The sequence below is a fragment of the Buteo buteo genome, chromosome 24 (genome assembly GCF_964188355.1).
Source record: "Buteo buteo chromosome 24, bButBut1.hap1.1, whole genome shotgun sequence".
Classification (NCBI taxonomy): Eukaryota; Metazoa; Chordata; class Aves; order Accipitriformes; family Accipitridae; genus Buteo; species Buteo buteo.
Window position 1 is genome coordinate 9,761,601 of NC_134194.1, and position 21,870 is coordinate 9,783,470.

General features: G+C 40.3%; 1 protein-coding gene across 8 annotated transcripts in view; it reads right to left on the reverse strand.

The window, feature by feature from the left end:
* EBF1 (EBF transcription factor 1) overlaps positions 1–21,870 on the reverse strand; it is a 284,251-nt gene that overhangs the window by 52,385 nt on the left and 209,996 nt on the right. For all 8 annotated transcript variants that reach the window (XM_075056932.1, XM_075056931.1, XM_075056930.1 and 5 more), the window contains exon 10: positions 16,067–16,193. In XM_075056932.1, the coding sequence (XP_074913033.1) occupies positions 16,067–16,193 (127 nt within the window). The remainder of the gene's footprint in view (positions 1–16,066; positions 16,194–21,870) is intronic.

Sequence of the window (21,870 nt, forward strand, 5' to 3'; positions counted from 1 at the left end):
AATATTTATTTTGCCCAAGAGGTACATGGGACTCAAATCAGTGTGTGGCTTTACCTACTGTACCCATACCTATAATTACAAGACACATATTAGGATCTTAAATCATATTAAAGGCTACCCAGCTTTCCTTCAGCAACAATGGTCCAACAGAGGTTTTCGAGGAGATGGAAAATGCCCTGCAGTAAGTAAGAGCAGCATAAAGCAAACCTTAAGAAGGGATCCTGCCAGTGCTGCCCACAGAGAAGTGAGTGGGTTTAGCTCAGGGTGTACTGGGAGACAACCCAAGTCCAACCAAGCCTATCCATCAGCAGGGCTATGAAATGGGACAGTGGACATCAAAATATGAGATGGAAAGTCCACTAAAAGTTTGTAGTCAGGCAGCCAAGACTTACTGTAAGGACTGTAGGTATCATAATTCTTAGAATAATCCCATGAAACTTTGCAACAGTTGACAATTAAGATTCCTAATTTAATAGAGCAGTTAAGTAACCTACAGAGTTTCCTTGACTTTCACCAAGTTCTTTAGCTGCTTCTAAGTAAGGATGTTCTTGAAACTTAAAGGGTACCAACTTACACTGTTTTTAACGAAAATAAAAGTGAAAGTTAACTAGTAATGTATGTAAATATGGAGCCTTTATCAGTTTTCTTTAGAATGTTTAGAAGTGTGCAGAGCTTCTGAAAAGAACTAGTAAATAAACGAGAGAGACACATTTTTAATTAATTTTAGTGCAAAATAAGTTTGCATTATGAGAGCATATGTGAAAAAATCAATTTCCCTGAAAAAAATTCTGGCACTGTAAGTAGTACTTTGGAAAAAAAAAAACAAAGCTTCCCTAAAAACTCAAATTACCAAATTTGTGAAATCTAGAGGGATAAAAGTTATTAGGGAATTACTGCACAAATTTGAGAAAATATCTGTGATGAATTTCATGCAGCTTTCGACTTTATTACACAAATCCCTAGGAAATTTTTTTTTGGTAAGAAAACTTTCATTGGCCAATAACAGTGTAAGTCTCAAACTGTTTTCTAAAAAAACACGTGTGCGAACTGATGAAACTGCTTAACTGCTCTATTGACACCCCATGCTATAGTCGTTTCCTGTGTTAGCCATAACACACATTTTTTGTCTGTCCTATGACTGTAATCACCAAAGCCAGAAAAAACCCACAACTGTTGCCCGTGCCTTAAAAAGATGCTACACCACAAACACCTTGACCCGCAAGAAAATAATTCTTTCAGTGAATAGAAAGGCACGGTCCTACCTCTTTGCAGAGGCGAGAGTATGTCTTCAGACTGCAATTGTTCCTTCCTGACTGTAGATGCAAAGAGTGCAAGAGAAGAGGGTTTTCTTCACCCCACGTGTCCCCGCAGAGTCAGAACACACACCTCAGTCATTTATCATCATGCCATCTCAACCTGCCAGCTTGACAATGATTTTTCCCCCGGGGTTTCTAAACTAGAAATGTTATTTAGGTTACGAAAACAATTGCACATTTTCTGCTTCCTGAGCCAGCGTAGACCTGCAAGCATGCAAATGAAAGGAATCTTAAACCTCCCAGGGCTGCGGCCGCAGCACGCTCCTCAGTCCTCCTCACCCAGGGAAAACACGCTCCGATGGAGGGAGAACTTGTGCCTGGGAGAGCAGGGCACGGGGAGATGCTACGGCCATGGCAACCTGCGCTCACTTCGGTACCGCCGGTTCACGAGTCTTACTGCAGGGCCTTGCAGTTTACAAAAAGCAATTTTCTTTGGCCTCTGCATTGGCCATAGATTATTTTCTTCCTTTCATTTTTCTTCCCTTCCCCCAAAGCCTTGATCAGAAGTGTCTGGTTCGCTCTCCCCCCTCTGGCACTGTATGGATTAAAGGGGAAAAAAGGACAAACCTTGCAAGCCCAACAATGCTGAGGATCCAGTGCAAATCCTGCAGATCAATGCTAGCCGAAATTTGCAGGAGGCCTGATCTGTTCAGAACTTGCTCGTCTGGTCTGGCTCATATTTCTAGATAATGATCATGGGGGATGCAGTAAGTTTGCAGGCACGTATAAAGCAGCTTCCTCACAGAGCAGGATGCACGTTTGTCTTCAGAAGCGCTAAAATGTTGCCCTGTTACAGGAGTTCACTATTTTTTACCTCGCACAATTTCTTGCTTCTTAATTATTATTTTTTTTTACATAGGTAAATCTTATCTGTGCTCATTATAAAATTCTCACTGCTAAATTATTTATGCCAAACAATCAAGTGTGATACCTTTGCAGATGTCAGCAGATAAACAGAAATGCAATGTAGCATGATGGAGTTTAATGCTGTGGAAATGTCGGGGCGCTTATTTTAAAATTCCACTGACCTTTGCTGTCCTTTTTTCAATGTTTGCTTATTGCCACAGTAAGGAAACACTGCAATAAGATTAGGAATTTTTATATGTGGATCCTGAAAGTCAATATTTAAGGGAAGCATGTTTCCTCAATTACACCATTTCTGATTATGTGCCATTAAAAGAGACAGCACAGAGGCACCATTTATACAGCACACAGGCGATACATGTCATATAGCGAAGAGAGCAAGAGCAACAAAACTCAAGCAAAGCCAAACTACCGGATTGTCATAAGAGGAGTACGGGAGCACAATGTCTGTGTGTGGTTACAGCGGGATACAGTGACATTAAGATATTACAGGTTTGTGGTTATTTTGGGGGTTCCTCTCTTTCCCTGCTGGCAGTCCAGGCTCTGTGGGACCTGTGTAACAAGGCAACAGTGTCTGTGAAATAATGAGCAGGGGAATGCAGTGCTGTTCTTCCATTGCAACGTTAGGTGCGATGTTGCACACTAAAGCACCGGATCAATACTTCCAGCAGCAAGCCGTTCAATACACCTGAATTATTGCTTCATTTTTCTTCTTATTATAGATGAGTTGTGTTATTATTTTCCCCAAATCGATATTTTACAACCTTTTTTATCCGTTTCTCCATAAATTTTGTGATTACTTTAAACTGGGAATTCCGGTACACTAAATAAGATGCAGTATCTAGGAGGTAGTGAATGTACCAACACGATTTTTTACTCAAGACACTGCTTAAAGGCAGATCCTAATCAATAGCTAAGTAGGAAAATTTCTACGTAAGAAAGTTGGAAGCAGCACCACTGTTACAAAATCAAAATTCACGTTCCTAGAAAATATCAGCTACAGAAGAAGACTATTTTAGAAGTATGGGGAAAGAGAGGTCTGATGGGCACTTTGCGTGGGAAATTTAATTCCAAACAAATATGCTTTTTACTTCCCCTCAGCTAAAGGGCAACCATAATTCACTGAAATTGTTTCTTACAAAGCAGATAATCCTGTGCACCTTAGAGTGATTTAATTAGCTTCCGTAGCTGTCTCCTGCTAAGTGTTTAAAGCATCTGCAAATCAAATCATGTTAACTCATCTGCTGCACCACTTTCTTTGTTCTATGCATAGGACCTTCCTAATAGCATTAATAGAAGCATGAGTTTCCCTGGAGAGGGGAGTAGCAAAGTGAGTTAATTACATAGTTATTGTAAAATTGTGTACATTATTCCACAGAACATGCTGGGTAAGTATTAAGGTGCTACGCAGAAAATAATGACAATTTTGGGTGATCCCAAGGACTGCAATGTTGTAATTCGAAAGGATAACGCAGATTCCCACTGAAGTCGGAGGAATTCTGCCGACTTCTGCATGCAGTCTGCCTGGCCCAGCTGCTCATGGGCTGCAGTGCAGGATCCTGGCCATTGCCTACACATTGGCTACAATTTCTAGCCTCACATTTACTGCAGAATTACAAGATCGAACAGTAGGAGGTACAGTAATCTCCATTCAACATTTTTATAACACTTTAAAAATGTTAAAAGGAAAACCAGAAAAATCCCTGGTATTTTCTACCTGAAATTGTATAGATTTCTGCTCATATCCATTTGGTCTGACTAGGCATAACATCATAGACTCCTCAAAGAGCAAGTCCAGCAGCTTCTTTGGATCGGGGCAGCAGTACTACAGTGGGCAAATAATGCATGACAAACCATTCCCTCTCAGTAGCTGTCCAAAGAGATCTTTTTCTCCAATTAACTTGTTAGCTGCAAGTTTTTGACAAATAATATTTCTGGTTACACTTACCCTTATAGATAGGTCATTAAAGAGTGGATCGTTACAAATTTTTGGTTTAATTTCTCTATTTATAGCATATGTTCAGAGAGGGCATCACCTCACCTGTATAAGTGTTTGCTGGTTTTGAGTCATGTTTCTTAACAACGAACAGTAAGTTTTACATCCTTTTGTTCAGGCAAAGACATACACGCTATGGAAAGTTCACTTTCCATAGTACGCTCTGAGTTTTTCTTAAAATGGACTATCTCAGCTAACTCACTTCTTCAAACATTCACAGGGAGCAAAACACTACAGGGAAACTGAGGGAAATTCATTGCCAAAAAAACAAATGAATATTCATGGTCCACAGAAATACCCTTATTTCCCAGCTCTAATCAGCATGAACATCTGTGAAAAAAAGTCTAATGGGGGAAATTGGAGAGGGGAGGGGGTCATTTCCATCCTTTCCCTTAGGCCCCAATTTAAAGAAGGTTCATTTGTCTTTTTAACAGAACTTGCAAGCGATGCAAGGATGAACAGTTTTGGTGAAGAAACGATGTGCAGACTGGCCTTGTCTTTGGGAAATCTGAACTAAATTCTTCATTCCAGAACAAAAGATACCTAGTGCAGATTCTTGTTCCTGTCCCTGACCTGCCAGACCCATGTACTGCCCTGAGAGCCCCTCTATCAATAACAGAGCCTGAGCTGACAAAAACACCCAGGGAAAATACAATCTAAGGCAAATAGGCGAGGTATGTTTCACTCTCTTCCTTTTAAATAAATGACATGCACATTTCAATGCAAGATTTAAGGGAACCAAAAGTACTTCAAAATTTAAAACGTCTAGAGAAAAGATTATTGTTTTTCAGTATGATAGCCACTCGAAGACCTATTTTTAGGAACAACAGCGTAACAACTATTTCTAGTAGCTGTGCACAACATGCACGTGAACTTTGGAGAGAATTCTTTTTGGAGGGGTGAAACTAGTCAGAGATCTACATTTGGAAAAATATTTCCCTTGCAGAAGTAACCTTTCAACATGAATTCATGGTTACTTCTGGCAGTAAAATCTTGCCTTTCATTTTTACAAATACAGGCTTCCTGCTAGAACTGCCTGAGCATACAAACTGTGTATTTTTATTTGATGAGTTGTAGTCTTCTAAGGAAAGTACCCCACCAAAAGCTAGGAATAGGATATAAGTTAGGAGAAAAAAAAAAACCAAAAAAAACCCCAAAACAACAGCAACAAAAAAGCCCCAACAACAAAACAACCAAAACCAGGACAATATGCACATGTATTTCAGAAACTATCATGGGATTGTAACACTTGGGGCAATAGTTACTTTCCTACACAGCATCTAGCATGTGGGGTCACTGTGGGTGTAATGCTTCTCACCCAGCTTCAGCCATTCAAGCACATATTTGAGCACTTGTTTAGAGCCCATCTGCAGACAGGGGACAGAGAGAAGAGTTTCCTGATGGTGATTCACCCACTTCTAAGATGATGTCTGAGACAGTCAAGGGGGTATCATGCTCCAGAGCTCCAAAGAGAGGGTCACTAGGGCTCATCTTATGCAGACAAGGTAAAAGGACCTCATCATGTTGAAAAGAGATAAAAGCCTACCATGGAAGATGCTGCAGGACTAAAAAGTGACAGCAAGTTTCACAAATATTCATAGACATCACAGGTTTTGCTCTGTAATTTCCACAGATTTGAAACGGGGAGTTTGGTGCCACTTTCTGTTGTAACAGACATGTATTTTTGCTCGAAGACTGTTACATCTTAATTTCCATGTGCATTTTCTGTCCCACGGGGACTGAAAAAAACACCATTCTTAGTTGATTGTGTGGGGTTTCTCTCTCTGTTTTGTTTTGGCGTTTGGGTTTGTTTTGTTTTTTTTTAAATTAACCCTCTGTCTGCTGGGAATGAGGTTTCCTCTTGTTAACCACCAATGCTGACACCTGGTGCTATGCAAGAGCAGTTCAAGTCCACAACTCTTCATGCGAAGAGGTTAACCACAATTTATGCCAACAGGAAAAAGACAAAAAAAAATCACATTTGGGAGGGGAGGGAAAGGAGAGGAGAGAAATTGAAGAATACACTGAAAGATGAAATAACAGTGGGTATGGCCATGCAAATACCTTAGGGCAAACTGTGCAAGACTGTAGGTCTTTAAGGCTAACTGTCCAAATCCAGGCTCTTTATTGTGATACTGAATGGATGGTTCACGCTTATCTCCCCAAGGTGTAAACTGCCATGAACTATCTGGTACTTGGTAGTCTAAGTTCAGCGGGGGTATGAAAGAAGTTCATGCAGAATAGCTGACATGCTGCAAAACCACAGTCTAATTTACATCATGCTAACACGTTTGTGTACTAATACATTAAATAACTTCTGTCCTACCTTGTGGAATAAAAGATCTGCGTGAGGTTGGCTTGGCAGAATTAAGTAATGATGGTTTTATACTTCTGTAATTAACCGCAGAGATCACAACAGACCAATGGCAAGATCCAATGGCAAAATACCTTTCAGTGAAGGTTATAGTGTTGTATACAGACCTCAAACAATTGGGCATGAGATTTTTATTTTGGGGTGGGGGGAGGAGGGCAACTTTGGAGAATTTTGTTTAAAAAAAAAGCAGTAGTATTAACACCACAATGTTCTTCCTTAGCAACATCAGCAACTGGGTGGCCACAGAGATCTGCCAGAAGGTCCTACGGAAGTTTGTTGAGATTGTTGAAACTTTTGTGCAGATTGAATCTTCAAGAAATTCTACTTTCCCTAAGACATTAGTCAGCCATTATCATGAAATAAATGTGGACTATTGCCAAATGTCTCAGATCATTTAAAACACCACCATTACAATTCCCTTCCTTTCCGAGTTGCTTGTTTTTCCCTCTGTTGGCTCCTGTGGTGCCAGCAGTACAGCATCTCTGCAGCCTACAAGGGCATGTCTGCACTGCAGACTGCAATATGTTACATGCAGAAATACTCAAACTGACTTTAAATAAAGTAACAATGGACACTACAACCTGCACCAGGAGGCAACGCTGCAGCCTCTTGGGCAAGCCCGAGAAGCTGCCAAGATTGACCCTAGTCATACTGGGACTAAACTGTTTCCAGCATCTCTATCCAGACGCAACGGCAGACCACATCACTTATGCATTTGATATCTTCATAACTAAGCAGAAGAGCCTCTGTGAGTTCTTGCAAGATAGCAGAAAAGTACAAAGAACTTCACACTCCATGCAATAAATTGCTCCTGCATCCAGTGAGATGAAAGGCTGCAAGTACAAGATTTTGCTTTTATCTATATATTAACAAAAAAGCTTGAATCTGTAGACATGGGCTATATTGGGGCACGTCTGCTCTGTAGCCATTGCTGTCAGCAAGCTTTAACCAGGCTAGATAAGCATTACTGGCTGTGTAGAGGTGCTAGTACAAGTGCAAAGCAAGCGAGGCTGCTCCAGTCCTGCCTCTGGGGAACGATGGCTCCACACCACACTGCTGGTCTGAGCCAGCCACACAGCGTTTCCTTGTGTAACAAAACGCCTAAGCAAAATGAACCCTCACTAACAAGCACCTCAAAGGTTTAAGCACATCTTAAGGAGGCTATTTTGCAGGTAGTGCTGTGCAAGAGCATGCCTCAGGCGGCCGTGCACTAAATTCACGTTCTGACTTCCTCGCCAGAGCCAGCGTGCTGTGAGCTCGGGCACCTCTGACAGCCTAGCCCACAGCTTGGCCGTTTTTCAACAACACACAGTAAATCCTGCACGCGGTTCCAGGCAGAAATCAAAACCTGCTGTACCCTATGAGAAGCCCAGGAAGGATGAGTTAGGTACATATATACCTGCAAGGCAGCCAGAATTCCCAGCTAACCATCTATGAAATACTGCAGTGGCAACAAGTAGCCGAGGAGTCTGCTTTCTGGACCAGTGAAAAGATAGTGCCTTGTCCCTCTTCTCAGGGCACAGGATCAAAACGCATTAAGGTAAGCAGTACAGCCACTGCTGCTACTATAAATGTCCATTCCTGTGGTATTTGTCTAATCTGAATACCCACACGTTAAGAAACAAGGCAGTGAAGCCCCCTGTAGAAACAGAGGGCAATTCAGGCTTTTTAGAAATTCATCTCAGCTCTCTGTTTTATTGGCCATTTTTTTAAAAGAGGGAATAATATCTTATCAACTGACATGAGCTAAAAGGAGAATAAAAAAAGATTAACAATTTCAGTCTGGAATAAGAGAGTTTTGAAGCAAAGGCATGAAAATTTAAAGGGTTTGGGGTGGGGATAAAGAAAAGAATTTACAAGGCTTATTTTGTGAACCCCGAGGGTTAATTTATCATGGAGTAAGTCTGGAACTTGAAAAGCAAAAAATGGTTTATTGGCTTTGAAGGTCAGATAACTATGTTATATCATATTCAATAGGTTAAGGTTCCAAGGGTCTACAGGGTTGCATGACAATTGCAGGAATCCTTATAAAGTCTAGTTTATACCTTTATCGTTAATAGCTTTCTAATCCTTTACCACAAATTTATAGTTTAGAAATGGCAACACATCTTAAAGATTAAAGGTATGTGACAAACAGTTCATGTCCTTTAATAATCAAATCACATAGCTTGGATTGGGGGCTTATCAGGCTTTTTCCTACTCTATGGTTTCATAGGTAGAGAATACTTTATATCCCTATTACATGAATGATGAATGGGACCATTGGTTATGGGCTGTTATTTGCTTGGCTGTAGTCAATATGTTTTCTTTGGACAGGGACTTCAGTGATTTATTTCTCTTTTGGCCTTATCACTTATTAACTCAGGGCAGACAGAAACAGCCAAGGTTGTGAATAAGGACTAGTGCCCATTTAGACTTCTAATATCAGAGAAAATATTCTTTTTAATGATCCAGCTACCCTTTGCTGCGTAGACTCTGATTGCACTTCCCTCTAACTAGAAAATAAAGGTCATATTTCTTGGAAAGTGTATACATAAAATATGCAAAATAATATGTTTCCTTCACAGCCAGCTTTATTCTGATGGTTGCTGTAATTGCTTTCATTTTGCAGCTGTCCTACAGGTACACTGCACACTTTTAGTGATTGTTTTTTGCAGTGTGTTATGGTGCTGCCAGTGTTTAAGAGATACCAAAGATAGGAGGATTCTGTGTTCCTATTAGCATACAAAAGGGATTTTCCAATCTACCTCCACCACCTCCTCACTCTCTGGTAAGACCTTTTTCCCTGCAATCAGTTTGGATTCCTCCCAGCTTCCTTTCCTGAATTTCTGCAATGCAAACCAACAACCCTAATATTCCTAATAGTCAACCCTGATAACTGTCCATACTTCACCCCACTAACCACATCCTAACAAACTTCAAAACAAGCACTTTTGGAACAACATTAACCCCCAAGCCCATCACCAAATAATAAAGACTGAAGTTATTTCATCTAGGAAAACTTGTTCCAAAACAATTGCAATCGTTCCCCCTCCTCCCTAAAAATTTCCAGACAGGCCAGGCAGACCAGGTTTTAACAGTGACTCAGCAGAGCAACTAAGTTAATGGACTGGAACTTAGAAAGGGCCAGATTCAAGCTTAAACTCAAATAGAGATTTCCTGAGGGCAACTTTCCTTTGCAAGGGCAGGTAACACCCAAGATCACATCACCGATGTGGGTGCTTGGAGGGAAAGACTGCACCAATCCCTCCCTTGTTTCCCCATCTGTATTTTACCTGCAAGCATCCCAGACCCAGCAGCGGTGCCGTGAGGACCCAGTTCTTCAGTGACTATGGCAAACTCCTACGGCAGCAGAAAGCCACGCGTACAGTTTAACTTCTTCAGCCCAACACACCACCCCAAAGACAGGTCCATCTCTGAGCTCCACATACCACCTGATGCCTCTGGAGTGTCCCCATGGCAAGGTCCAGTTGGGAACAAATGCTCGGCACAATGAGATGAAGGGGGAACCCAGTGAACTCTGCATTAGGACATTTTTCAGATAGCTGTTATGAGGGGTTTTTTGCTTGTTTCCAGAGCCATTAATTAAATTGACCAGTAAAAGACTACATTTACAAAGGATTTAATTTCATTCTTCCTTACTTGATTGTGCTATACTTAGGATTTATCATCTCTCCTCTGTCCTCTGTAGAGTCTGTCTGAGATCAGGAACAGACTTTATATTGAGTGTCCAAAGCATAGGGTAACCTGCAGCGCAGGGCTCTCCTGCTTTTAAGAACAGACACCAGCTCTTACTTTAAACTTTATACATTTCTTTGTATGGAGGGATTTTGTTCCATTCTTCTGTAGCACTCCGTGACTATTTAACTTTGAGACATCTGATACTTTTTATTCTACCACTGCTATTAATATTTACTAGTAAAAGGCAGATAAAAACTGCTGTTAAAAACAAATGGCATTCATTTGCTAGCTACCAGATCTCATAGCTGGTCACTCTTCTGGAGAAGTGATGTGCTCTATATTTCATTTCAGATTAATGATCGTCATATCTTTGAGGGTGAAGAATTTTATAAACACATCAGGATAAAACCCAAGAAAGCATCAGAGATGCTGGCTTTTTTATTTTATTTTTATTGTTCTGTTGATGGTGGCCTTCTCATTTATACTAATCAGCTATTTAAGTGCTCATGATTTAATAATAAACACACATGAATGAGGCATTGTAAAACTAATGAGGTTGTGTATTACTAATGTTGAGAATAACTGCCACTAGGTTTTAACATTTCTCAGGAACTAACAGATACACAGCTATGGCCAAGGTTAGCTGGTGTAAGGGTCAAACTCTGGCCCACAGGGATAAAGAAAGGCTCCAGTGGGGCTACAGGAACCTCTTGACAGCCAGGCTGTCTCTTATCATCACTTCTTTTTTCTTCTTTTTTTTTTTTTAAGTCTACAAATTCCAGAAGTCTCCATTCTGAAAACTGATTGCTTCATTGATTATGTATCTTTTGAACTTTGCATAGTTACTGGTGCCTTCTTGAAAGCAGAAAATTTTCCTAGCAAAGGCATCACTGAAGTTTACCAGACTGGAAACTTTAGGGACCGGAGATCACCTTCTAAGTAGTTCCAATTCTGACCAGATCTGTATACATGACTTAAACATCTGCATCTAGGGCGATGGACTGAAATTTTAAATGGTGACGGGTAGTTTTTGGACTCTTACTCTTGGAGGTATTTGACTTAAGAAATGAAAAAAGAATTATTCTCAGAAGACAACTACCCCTGTGCTTCTGTGAATTAAACCATTTAAAGATAAAAACCTAAAAACGAAGCCACCTAAAATCAAGGCTTTTGAAAATGTTACCCAAATCATCTGTGATGTGCAAGGCTCTTCCTGTTTGTACACAGATTCAAATGTTCTTGGAAGTAAATAAAGGGTGAAATGAGGATGGAGCAGGGATTTTTCCACGAGGCTATTTCTTCTTTGTAGCAACTAGGGGAGTGAAAAGTGCTCTGAGAAGCCCTATGACATTTCAGAGAAAGAGGCGGTTTCCCAGAAATTCTGTGAATATCCTGACCTTCACAGCACTAGCATTTCTACATCACTCTACACACAATGGCCAAAAGCGTAACGCAAACACTGGTCAGTCTCGGCAGTGCTCCACTCTGACCCACTCGGCCTTCGTCACAATAATCCTGGAGGATCAGCGCTCAGCATCGGGGTTATTCGCACTGCACAGCGAGCCCCATGCGTCCACACTGACCCTACATTCACTCGTCCCTGTTAGTAGCACTTCTAGAGACATACCACCTCCCATAGCATATAATAAACCCCAAATGAACTGGGGGGACTTGCCTGTTTCTCTAGGTACCCCGTTAGCCTGCAGCCTCCCTGCAAGACTAATGCAAATGCAAACGGTCCCTAAATTCCAACCTGTATCCAACCACGCAACCAATTTTCAAAAAAAGGAACAGTATTTGGGGTACTGCTCAGCCAAGAATCTGAATTAACCCCATGTGGTATACATAACCTGAGTGACAAAGCTAGATACTTCTGGCCCCATGTAGTCCTTTGCTCTAGTTTGGGAACAAAAGTACAAAACCTTAAACTGAGCAGGTGGCAGAAGACACAGCGTAATGCATTTTTATGGACCTTCCATATGTCCTTCCCAATATGCAGTGAGATAAATTCTCCTTTCACTTACATTAATGCAGTCCCACTCAAATCTCACAGTTTAGTACCATAGCAAAATTCATCTGTGAAAATCATGTTGTCCATGATGCACCCATTTTTTTAAATTGAAACCAAACAAAACCTCAAAGGTCTGTCCAGGCATCACAAGTTTGTGCCAATTCTCATCCCTTATTTAACTCAACTATATATGCCCTGAGTCACCTTTGCAAACTACCTATGGACTTGTATCCCTAATGGCTTCTTCCTTCATCTCAGTTTCTCCAGTCCTACAATAATGGTAGTGATACACATCTGACTCCTAAGTTGTGACATGAAGCTTAATTCATTCAGTGCTCTTCAATACCAGAGGAGACTTACAGGTGAAAGGTGCCACAGGGAAATACTGACCAGCACGTTTGGGTATTTCTGGGTGCAATATGGACTTTAAATACTGTTTCAAATGAACACACATGCAAGATGTGTTCAGACTTCTGTATTTCTAATAACCTTCTCTCAGGAATGTCGAAGCTTAAAATTTAAGAAATAATTGCTCTATAAGTGCATGCTAATGGCTTGCTTTGCAGATGGAAAATAAAAAACTTATGTTTTCTTGTAAGAACAGAATTGACACTGGTTTATTTCTTTCAAAAATACTTACAAAAGCCAGGATTTCTCTGTATGTATGTGACCTTGATTCCTAGATGGCACATGGACTACTTAGAGATCATGTTACTAAGTTATTTGCAGTTAAAGGGGAAAAAAAGGCTAAAATTAATGGGTCACTGGGTATTTTCTTCTGAGAACTTAAGTACTTAACAGTAAGAAAAAAACAGTTTACAGCCAGGTGGCTTGAGGGGATATTTTGTTGAACACTGATTAAAAATAATTTCTTCTAAATGAGACCTGACCACAAAATGGGACCATTAACGAGCAGGGACATTCTCACCAGAAAGGAAACTACGCTTGATCAACTCCTGCACCGCCCACAAACCCCAGGTCTTTTTCTCTCTCTCTCTCACACACTCTCTCTTCACCCCCCCCTTTTTTCTCCTCTCTCCTTTTCTTGTTCTTAATAGCAGGGTAAATAAGCAGCAAGTGATGCTGAAATGTTTTCGGCCAAAAACAGAGGCCAAACTCCTCTGAGAAAACATTTGGCCTCTGTGGTTTTGTAATATGTTCCAGAACACTGAGTTCACTGAAGAACATTGTGAAAAAATCCCATCGGCTGGAGTGATGCTGGGGAATGTTACTGTATCCCAACTTCCAATTGGTCCATTTCCTGCAGGCCTTGTTAAAAAAAAAAAAAAAAAAAAAAAAGAAAAGAAAAAAAATAGTGCTATGTGGGAGTTAAAACAAGTTCTCATGGGAAAAATGAATGGCAAGAAATTCTAGCTTTAAAAGAAACAGCTAATCTGCTAGTTTGATTGTTCTTCAAAACTTACAATGAACCAATAATCCTAATTAAAAACACTTGGCCTAGTTCTCTAAAGCATCATAGCTTTTTCTATGCTTCGTTTGTACACACCATAGACTATTAGTTTTTTTCTAGTGCTCACTAACAAAGTGCTGACTTTGTTGGGATGGCTGAGCTAATTTCGTGAACTCAGTGTGAAACCTTAGCTAAACAAAATTGTGGTAATTTTCCTTAATTTGTAAAAGTGATTGGAGTGCAAACAAAATTTTCCTCTTGGGTCAATCCTATAATTTTCAATTAACTAAAACTAATCGGCAGGCGTGTACTGAACCTGCATTTTGTTTAAAGGGCTGGAAGGCACTTCTGAAGGTCAGGATGCATTAATTGTTTTTATTTTAGTTTCATTTAGTCCTTTTTAAAAAAGCCACATTTAAGTTCAGGCTGCCTTTAAAAGGAAAATGCAAATTGTGTGAGGTACGATTTCAGTCACAATAGCTTTTCTGTATCTCCCGTAACTCCATAAAAGCTGCATAAGTAAGAGAATTGTCCATGGATTGGTTCACCTTTGATTTTATCATTGTTGTTTAGTATTTCATAACTTTCCTTTATTGAATAAAAAATAATGTGTTTTAAACACTAACCTGAAAATGCATATATGGAAACACTCTCCCTACTGGGACACTTTATTTCCGCATTCAGCCATCTGCTTCTGGGCAGACAGGCTAAACTGCCGCCCTCCTTTTTACTGGAAAAGCTAATTAATGATGATCTGAAAAGCAAAACCAAAATGGGTCCAAGCCATTTTTACATTTAAATTGCAAAACAAAGTCCTCAAAAATGTCTTCGTGAAGTCGAGGGGGGCACATTTCCTCCCTTTCTTCTCCTTCTGCATGCATACTTGCCATTTCCCCAGCCCAAGATGCAGCCACCCCAGTGACTTGACAACAAGCAGGACAAGCACAACTTATTGTAAGTGAGAAAGTGAGAAGGGAAAGGATTCCTGGTCAAACTGTCCAAAGCTCTGACTGACACTTTCATGTGGTATACACTGGAAATTTGCACCAGCTGGCAGTTTGACCCTTTGCTTTTTCTTTTGTTCCAACACATTCAAACCCTAAACAACTTTTTTGATATGGTGCATTATTGTCCAATATATGAGTTTCCCACACATTGTTGAAATCATAATGCTCACAACAAATACACACAGCCTCCACAAGTGCCTGCTGCTCACCCAGCAAGGTGATACATGAACACTTTAAGACCCAGTTTAAAGAAACCCAGTGCATAATCCCAACTGGGGGAGAGGGTATTTGAAAAAGACAACAAAGCTTTATAAGGCACCTTTGTTCAACTTGTTCAGTGTTAAGAAAAATCGAATGAGAGCTTTGCTACCCAACTGGAACACAGAAGTCTCTCCTCTGTCTCGAGCCCCTGTGTGTACATTCACCGTTGGAGCAATATATGCGCCCAGTGTAATTAAGAATGCCTCATAGCCACAACTATTTCTTATATATCTTATGCTTAAAGTTTTGGAGGAAATCAAGAATGGGGAGAAGAATTGTACTGGATTGTGCTGAACCACAGTTCCTGCAAACAGTAACAGAAGTAGTCCTCTCCGCGTATGTTGAAAAACAGGCGCATAAAAGGGCAAGCACATCAAAATCTAGACCAAGACATTAATTCTTGTAGCATGCATACCTTGCAAGGAATCAATGACACACATTCTTTTTAAGAAGTTAGGCCGCTATTTGATTTATTTCCCAGGCCATTCTCGTCACTGCTGAGAGTGGTTTAACATTGCCAGCACCTGCAATGTCCTAGCGTGGTTTTTTGTTAATAATTCTTCAGTCCAAACCACTCAACTTAGTGCTCTCAGTGTGGGATGCCACCCCAAAACACATTGCAAGTCACTACGTCTGCAGCATCGGCTGGGGTGAAAGCTACTTAGCCTCCCTGGAAGTCAGAGACAAGTACGTTACGGTGAGATGGGCAGGCAAACAGGCTGCTGCTTTGAACATTTGCAACACTTGCAGGACAACATGAGATGGAGATATTTAGCAAGATGCTTCTTGGAAGGTAGGTTCCCAATTGCCCTAGCATGTCTGGCTCTCTATGCTTGCACTCTTCCTCTGTTTGTTTAAGCACTGGAGTATCTGTTTCTCTCCTTCCTCCCCACTCCTGGGTAAAGAGATGTCCCATTGCTAGGACAAACAATCAAACAAAAATCCCACACTAGTATGTTTTCAGAGTCATCTCTACGGTCATCCATTTCTGAAATCCAACCTTAAATTGGTACCTTCAATGATGTACTCAGCCAAAATAATAAAATACAGTACAGCTTTTAACAACGAAAGCAGAAGCCCTAGCAAGTGTGATATATTGCCTGCCCTATTTCTCCACGTTATATCTAGTACTAAAGCATCCTTACCTGTGTAAATGAATCTTCCAGGCGTTCCCTTGCAAAACTGCTTAGACTTGTAGGACAATGTGACTTCTACAACCCCTGGGATATGTCGGGGAGGTGTCTGTACGCGGATAGCATGAGGAGTAATCAGCTAGAGGAAAACATTGAGAAGGGAGAAGAAAGGGAAAAAAAAGCACTGTTAGATGCTGAACACTTCTTTAGTAACACTTTCCTCTCAGATCACAGTAAACAAGCTTTGAAACATGTAATTAACTTGTCAATGTTTGAATACAATCTTGATGTAACCCACACAAAAGCCAGTGACTACAATATTTACAAGCATTCTCCCTCTCAGCCGTAACAACATTATTTCTGTTTTCATACATGGCAGGCACTTGCTTGCTAGTACAAGCATGAGCCCTGGTTTAATGCAATAACTTTAGCTTACAGCAGCAGGATGCCTATGTTTGCTGAGGTGAACACTGGGGTCATGACAGTGTCCAACAAATCTGATTGATAAATGATACTCAGTTACATGTGTGAACACAGCACAGTGCAAGCCCAGGCTGAGATTCGCTGCACAGCACAAGCCCAGGCAGGCTTTTAAACGCGCTGGTCCCCAGCTGACATCTGTACACTGCAAAAGCACCATGTGCTGCTGTTTTAATTTTCTATTCATTTTGTGGAGGTATGACTGATTGCTGCAGAAATGCAAAGTTTGGCTTCTGAAGGATGCCAGATCTTTCCTTGCACATGATCAGAGCACTCAAAAGAGATATACCAGATATAAGCATCTAACCATCACTTCCAGTCTGCCTTCACTGCAATGACTGACACACATCTGAGAGTGCTCCTGCAGATGTGGATTTGCACAGTAAGAAGTAGACAAACTTAACTTTCTGGCTAATGGGGCTGGGGATCTTAACACAAAAGATTGGGGTGGGTCAGTGCTGCACTTTCCAGGCTCTAGACCATTTTTGCTCTTTCAGGGCTCTGGACTGGATTTAAAACACAGTCCCCAAAATTAATATTAGAGCCATCTAGGAGTTCACTAATTTATGGCAGGTTAACTTAAATCTCTGTTGCACTCAGAAACAACAGCATTGTCCTCCCCATCACTGAAACATCCTCTTCTCACTCATTATGCTCCCTCAGACAAGAAGAGTAAAAAGAGGTACATAGAAAAGGTGACGTGATTGTGTCCAGCAACCAAGATGCAGCTCTGGCACGAGGATAATCCTTCTCCAGCTGACCGTGGCACACTAACACACTTCTGGAGAGGCAAAGACCAAGACCATAACCAGCTTTGACAATGAGCAAAGCCATGGGCACCCTACACGGACAGTGAACTGCTCTATGCTGTTGGTTGAATCGTGTCCTGGATTAGGGAACACATTTCAATAGGGGGTTTGCTTCTTTTTTTAATAAAAAGCTGATTTTATTCTTATTTTTACTAGGAACCAAATATTTCAAAATGTAGTAAGGCCCTACCAAAAAATCAGACTTTTAGCGAGTTCTTTGTTTAGGGCACAGGACTAAAAAAGCACAGAAGGAGAGTAATGTCTGTCTGAGAGCCATCTGTGTTACTGAGGGAAATGGCATACACAGTAGGAAGTTCTCCATATTTACAATGAGAAAATTAAAATTAAGTCAAGTTGAAGATTAAAACCAAAACTACCAGCATCAAATGCTTCAAAAGTTATTCAGATCCACAGAAGTCATAAGTCATATGTCATTTTAGAAATGATCATGTAGGAATTGATGCCTTCTTGTTTGTAAGCTCCAAAGAATATGTTTTCAGGTTCTGCTTTGAAATCATGTGATTTAGAAACTTACTTATTTTACAAAGAAACCTGCCTTTTTTCTGAATTACTCTATCAACTGGATTAAAAAAACCCAAACAAACAAACAAAAAAACCCAAACAGAACCAAACTTCCAAGGATAGCTTTTACTTAAATTGAGTTGTTTTACAATTGGGCTGACCAAAGCCAACTAGGCCAATTCTCTACATGCCCTCAACAGTCAGCGGAGGCAGAATGCACTGCCAAATAGCAATTTATTTCCAGTGCTTTAGACACCTCTCATGTTGGGATGAGCTGCTCTCTGGAAACATCTACCTTTCTCCGATGAGTCGAGATGACAAGTTTAGACTAGATGCTAAACTGTAGACAGCCAAACATAGCTGAGATAAATCCCATCCTCAAGTGGTTCTAGTTAACCGGGTGAACTGGCAAGATGAGAGAAGTTTCATGACATTTTTAGGGGGAAAATATTTGTAAAAATAGCCAAGGATTTTAATAGTAAAGGTTAACATGTTAGTCTTACTACGTCAGCATGTGCCTTGCACCCCTCACCCCCATTCTGGCATGAGCTATACAGGCAGCTTCTGGTTGTATCTTTGAATTTCCCAGCATTTACTGGTCTGTCACCACTTTAATGTTCTTTAAACATAATTTGTGGCATTTTCCAATACTCATCTTCCCTGGTTCCCAAGAAATGTCTGACCTATTTATGGTCCATTGTTACAGAGAGCTGGGGAGAGTTAAGCAAGTTTCCTGGTTTGTTCTCCACAAACAGTTTGGTTTTCCTTTGTGCTCTGAAGTAAATAAGTTTAACTGTGTTTAAAACCACAAATATACAATAATGTCGCCCACACATTCCCCAAGGGTGAACATTATGTCTGAAGTCCTATGGTTTAGGATACTCAGGATATATTTTACTCCTCTCTTCTCTAGAACTAAAGCTTGGGAGGTATACCAGGAGAATACATGTGCCTTTTCCTTTTGCTTTTTCTCCTTAGCATCCGCCACTGACCACTGTCAGGGGTACAGCGCTGAGCTAGAGGGACCGTTGTTGTGGGCCAGCCTTCAGATCTCATGCACACAGAAAGGAACTGGCTAGCTCAGTTACATACCAGTAGTCCCCTATATTGCTGTCATATCAAGAAATTGTCTTTAAGGGACAAACAATGTCACTGCACTCCAAAACCTGCCCTCTGAACCTCACCTTTGGTCTCAAATTCTGATTCCCTAGTACTGCCAGGATCTACATTATGGACCGGCACCAGCTTTCCAAATTGCCCTAATTCCATTTTGCAAGCCGAATGACCCAATGGCTGCTGCACAAGTCAGGGTACTCCAGGCCCACCCGTGGCAAGAGCAAATCTGCCCCTGACTTCAATAACTCCAGGATTATGGGATGTTTTCCTGTCTACACTGTCAACCTGTGGCCTGACCTTGGGAATCCACTCCACCTTTTCCTAGCATATTTTCTCCTCTCACACTGACATGGCCTGTACCTTCTTCAAGGCACAGTCTGTCTCATACTTGCACATAAGGCATCTGGAAAAGGTGAGCTATTAGCATCAAGGGCTATTAAAAGTAAAGACACTACTTGTGGAAGCCTCTGAGCCCCAAACTGTTGGAGGCTGGCAGAGTGTTCTGGGGAAGCATCACTACGTGCTCATGGTGTTTTTATAGGCATCTGTCATTGCCCCGCACCAAACACAAGATACTGAGCTGGACGGACCTCCATGGCTGACTCCATATGGCCATTTCTATGTTCTAATCTCAGGTGGGAACTCTTGGTGCATTACCAGAACAACCGTAGCAATGACATGCCAAGAACTAGAATTTGTAAATATGAGTTACGTACATTTCTGAACACATACTATAAATGTAAATCTCGAGCAAGACATTAACCTGTGATTTGGAGATGAAGCCACCAGCCAAAATCCCAGACCCAGCTTCCTCTTCCATTCCAGCATTTGGCTAATTGAGATCTGGAGCTGGACTAGTAACTGGATGCTTTCTCCCAAGGGATTTTCAAGTGAATTGGTCTGATACTTGGCAACTGCACTAGCTGTTTGATATAAACTCTTACATGTCAGTTGGGACATGCTGTGGATTGCATTAAAACCTGAGTTAGAGACCTTCAGAAAGGAGGGAGGTGCGTGTCCTTCAAAATCCAAAACACATTTGGGTTGAGTGTGTACAACAAGCCTCTTTCTGTGGTTTGCTAATATATTCTAGACATTCTTGTGCGATACAGCATCATTTCACACTCTTCAGAGTGCCAGGTTACTTTCTTTTTTTTAAAGTGACATTTTATAAGGAGATGTCATTAATCTGAGTCACTAGTTTATTTTTGCATGCTTGAGTTCTGGTTTGTGGTTAGGGAAATGGTGACAATCAGTCATAAATTTAACTTGGACTCTGTATGAAGAGGACCCTTAGGACAGGAATGAAGAAAAATCCTACCAACTGAAGGTAATGACAGCTTTCAGTGAGAACAGGAGCCTTAAGACACCTATATTTTTAAAAATGACCAGTGACTTTGTATGCCTCAATTCTGGGCATCCAAATGCTGCTTAATAAGCCTTGGCTTTCAAAAAGAAGGTGCCTACTCATTTTTTAAAAATGAGTCAGTCCTCCAAAATAAGCACCGAAAAACAGAGACTTCCAAAATCAATAATAAACATGAAAAGCAAAATAAAAAACTGTGTCACAGAATTTTATTCAGCAGCATTAAAAAAAACCCAAAAAACAAAAAACAAAACAAAAAAGCTAAATCAAAAAATCATCCTCTGTTTTTGTGGTGTACAAAGGTAAAAGAACTGATATTTCAGTGCTTCATCTTTTCTTAATATAAAAGAAAAAGAAGTTGTTTCCAGCTGACTCTGTACAGCTGGAGGAATGTTCTTGGCACGAAAATGTTTGAAGAAATAGTTCTTTTTAAGCAAATATTGTGGAATATTTATAAGAAACTAATTTTGTCCTCACAATCGTGTATTTGCCCTGAAACTCGACTCTCAGAGTTTCAGCCCCCCGATAAGAGAGAGAAACAAAAGAGGATTTTTATCAGTAGCCCAGATTTTGAATATTTGCAAGAACACACAGACAGAGAACGCTGAGTAAAAACCTGCAAATAACAACTCCGTCTGTTTGTGGACGGGACAAACAGAAAGGCAGAGTCTATCTGGCAAACAGACTATTTGCTGGGAGTTGTCTCTCCAGATTCAGCATGTGCACACGATATACCAATGCCATTTGTTTGTCGGTTATGAAAGTTCCTTGAAAAAAAGGCATTAGATGGTCCATTTTGCTGTATTCTAAAAATATCAAGGGCTTTTAAAGTCATTTTTATAAAGTAATATGGAAGTTAACGATTAATTGAACCTACTGGCTTAGGGTATCTGCATTTCTGCAGAAAATTAATGTGACAAATTAAGTTTTTATTTAGTTCTCCCTGGCTGAGAAAGGTTGTAATTATGTTAGAGTGTTTACAGCTAAAATATATGTTTAAATAATAAATATGTGTTTCAGAAACCATTTTAAACCTCCTTTTTTAACACAGTCAACTCCATTTCAAGCATATAAATATTTCAATTACAAAACTTGAATACATGTAAAATAAATTAAAAATATATTATTTACATTTCAAATTATTTATAACATATGTTGCTTGACAGCAACAAATTCACCCTTAAAATGAACAGATTTTATTTTTGGCTTTTAACTTTGCTTCTGAACTATGGTAGGATTTATATTTTAAATATCCATGCATCTCAGGTACTTACAGGGATTTTGCCGTAATAAAATCTGAGTAATATAGGACCTTTACGATAATTATCTTCACAGCACCTCTCCAAAGAAGGTGACTAATCTTATTACTATGTTAGAGAAAGGGAATTGAACTTTAAGCAGATTATGTGATTTGCCCAAGGTCCCATGCAAAGTCTGTGGCAAAATGATGCTTAATTTAAATATTAGACTTCGTCACCCAAACCACCTGCAATTGCAACTGAAAGTGAAGCTAGAAAAATCCA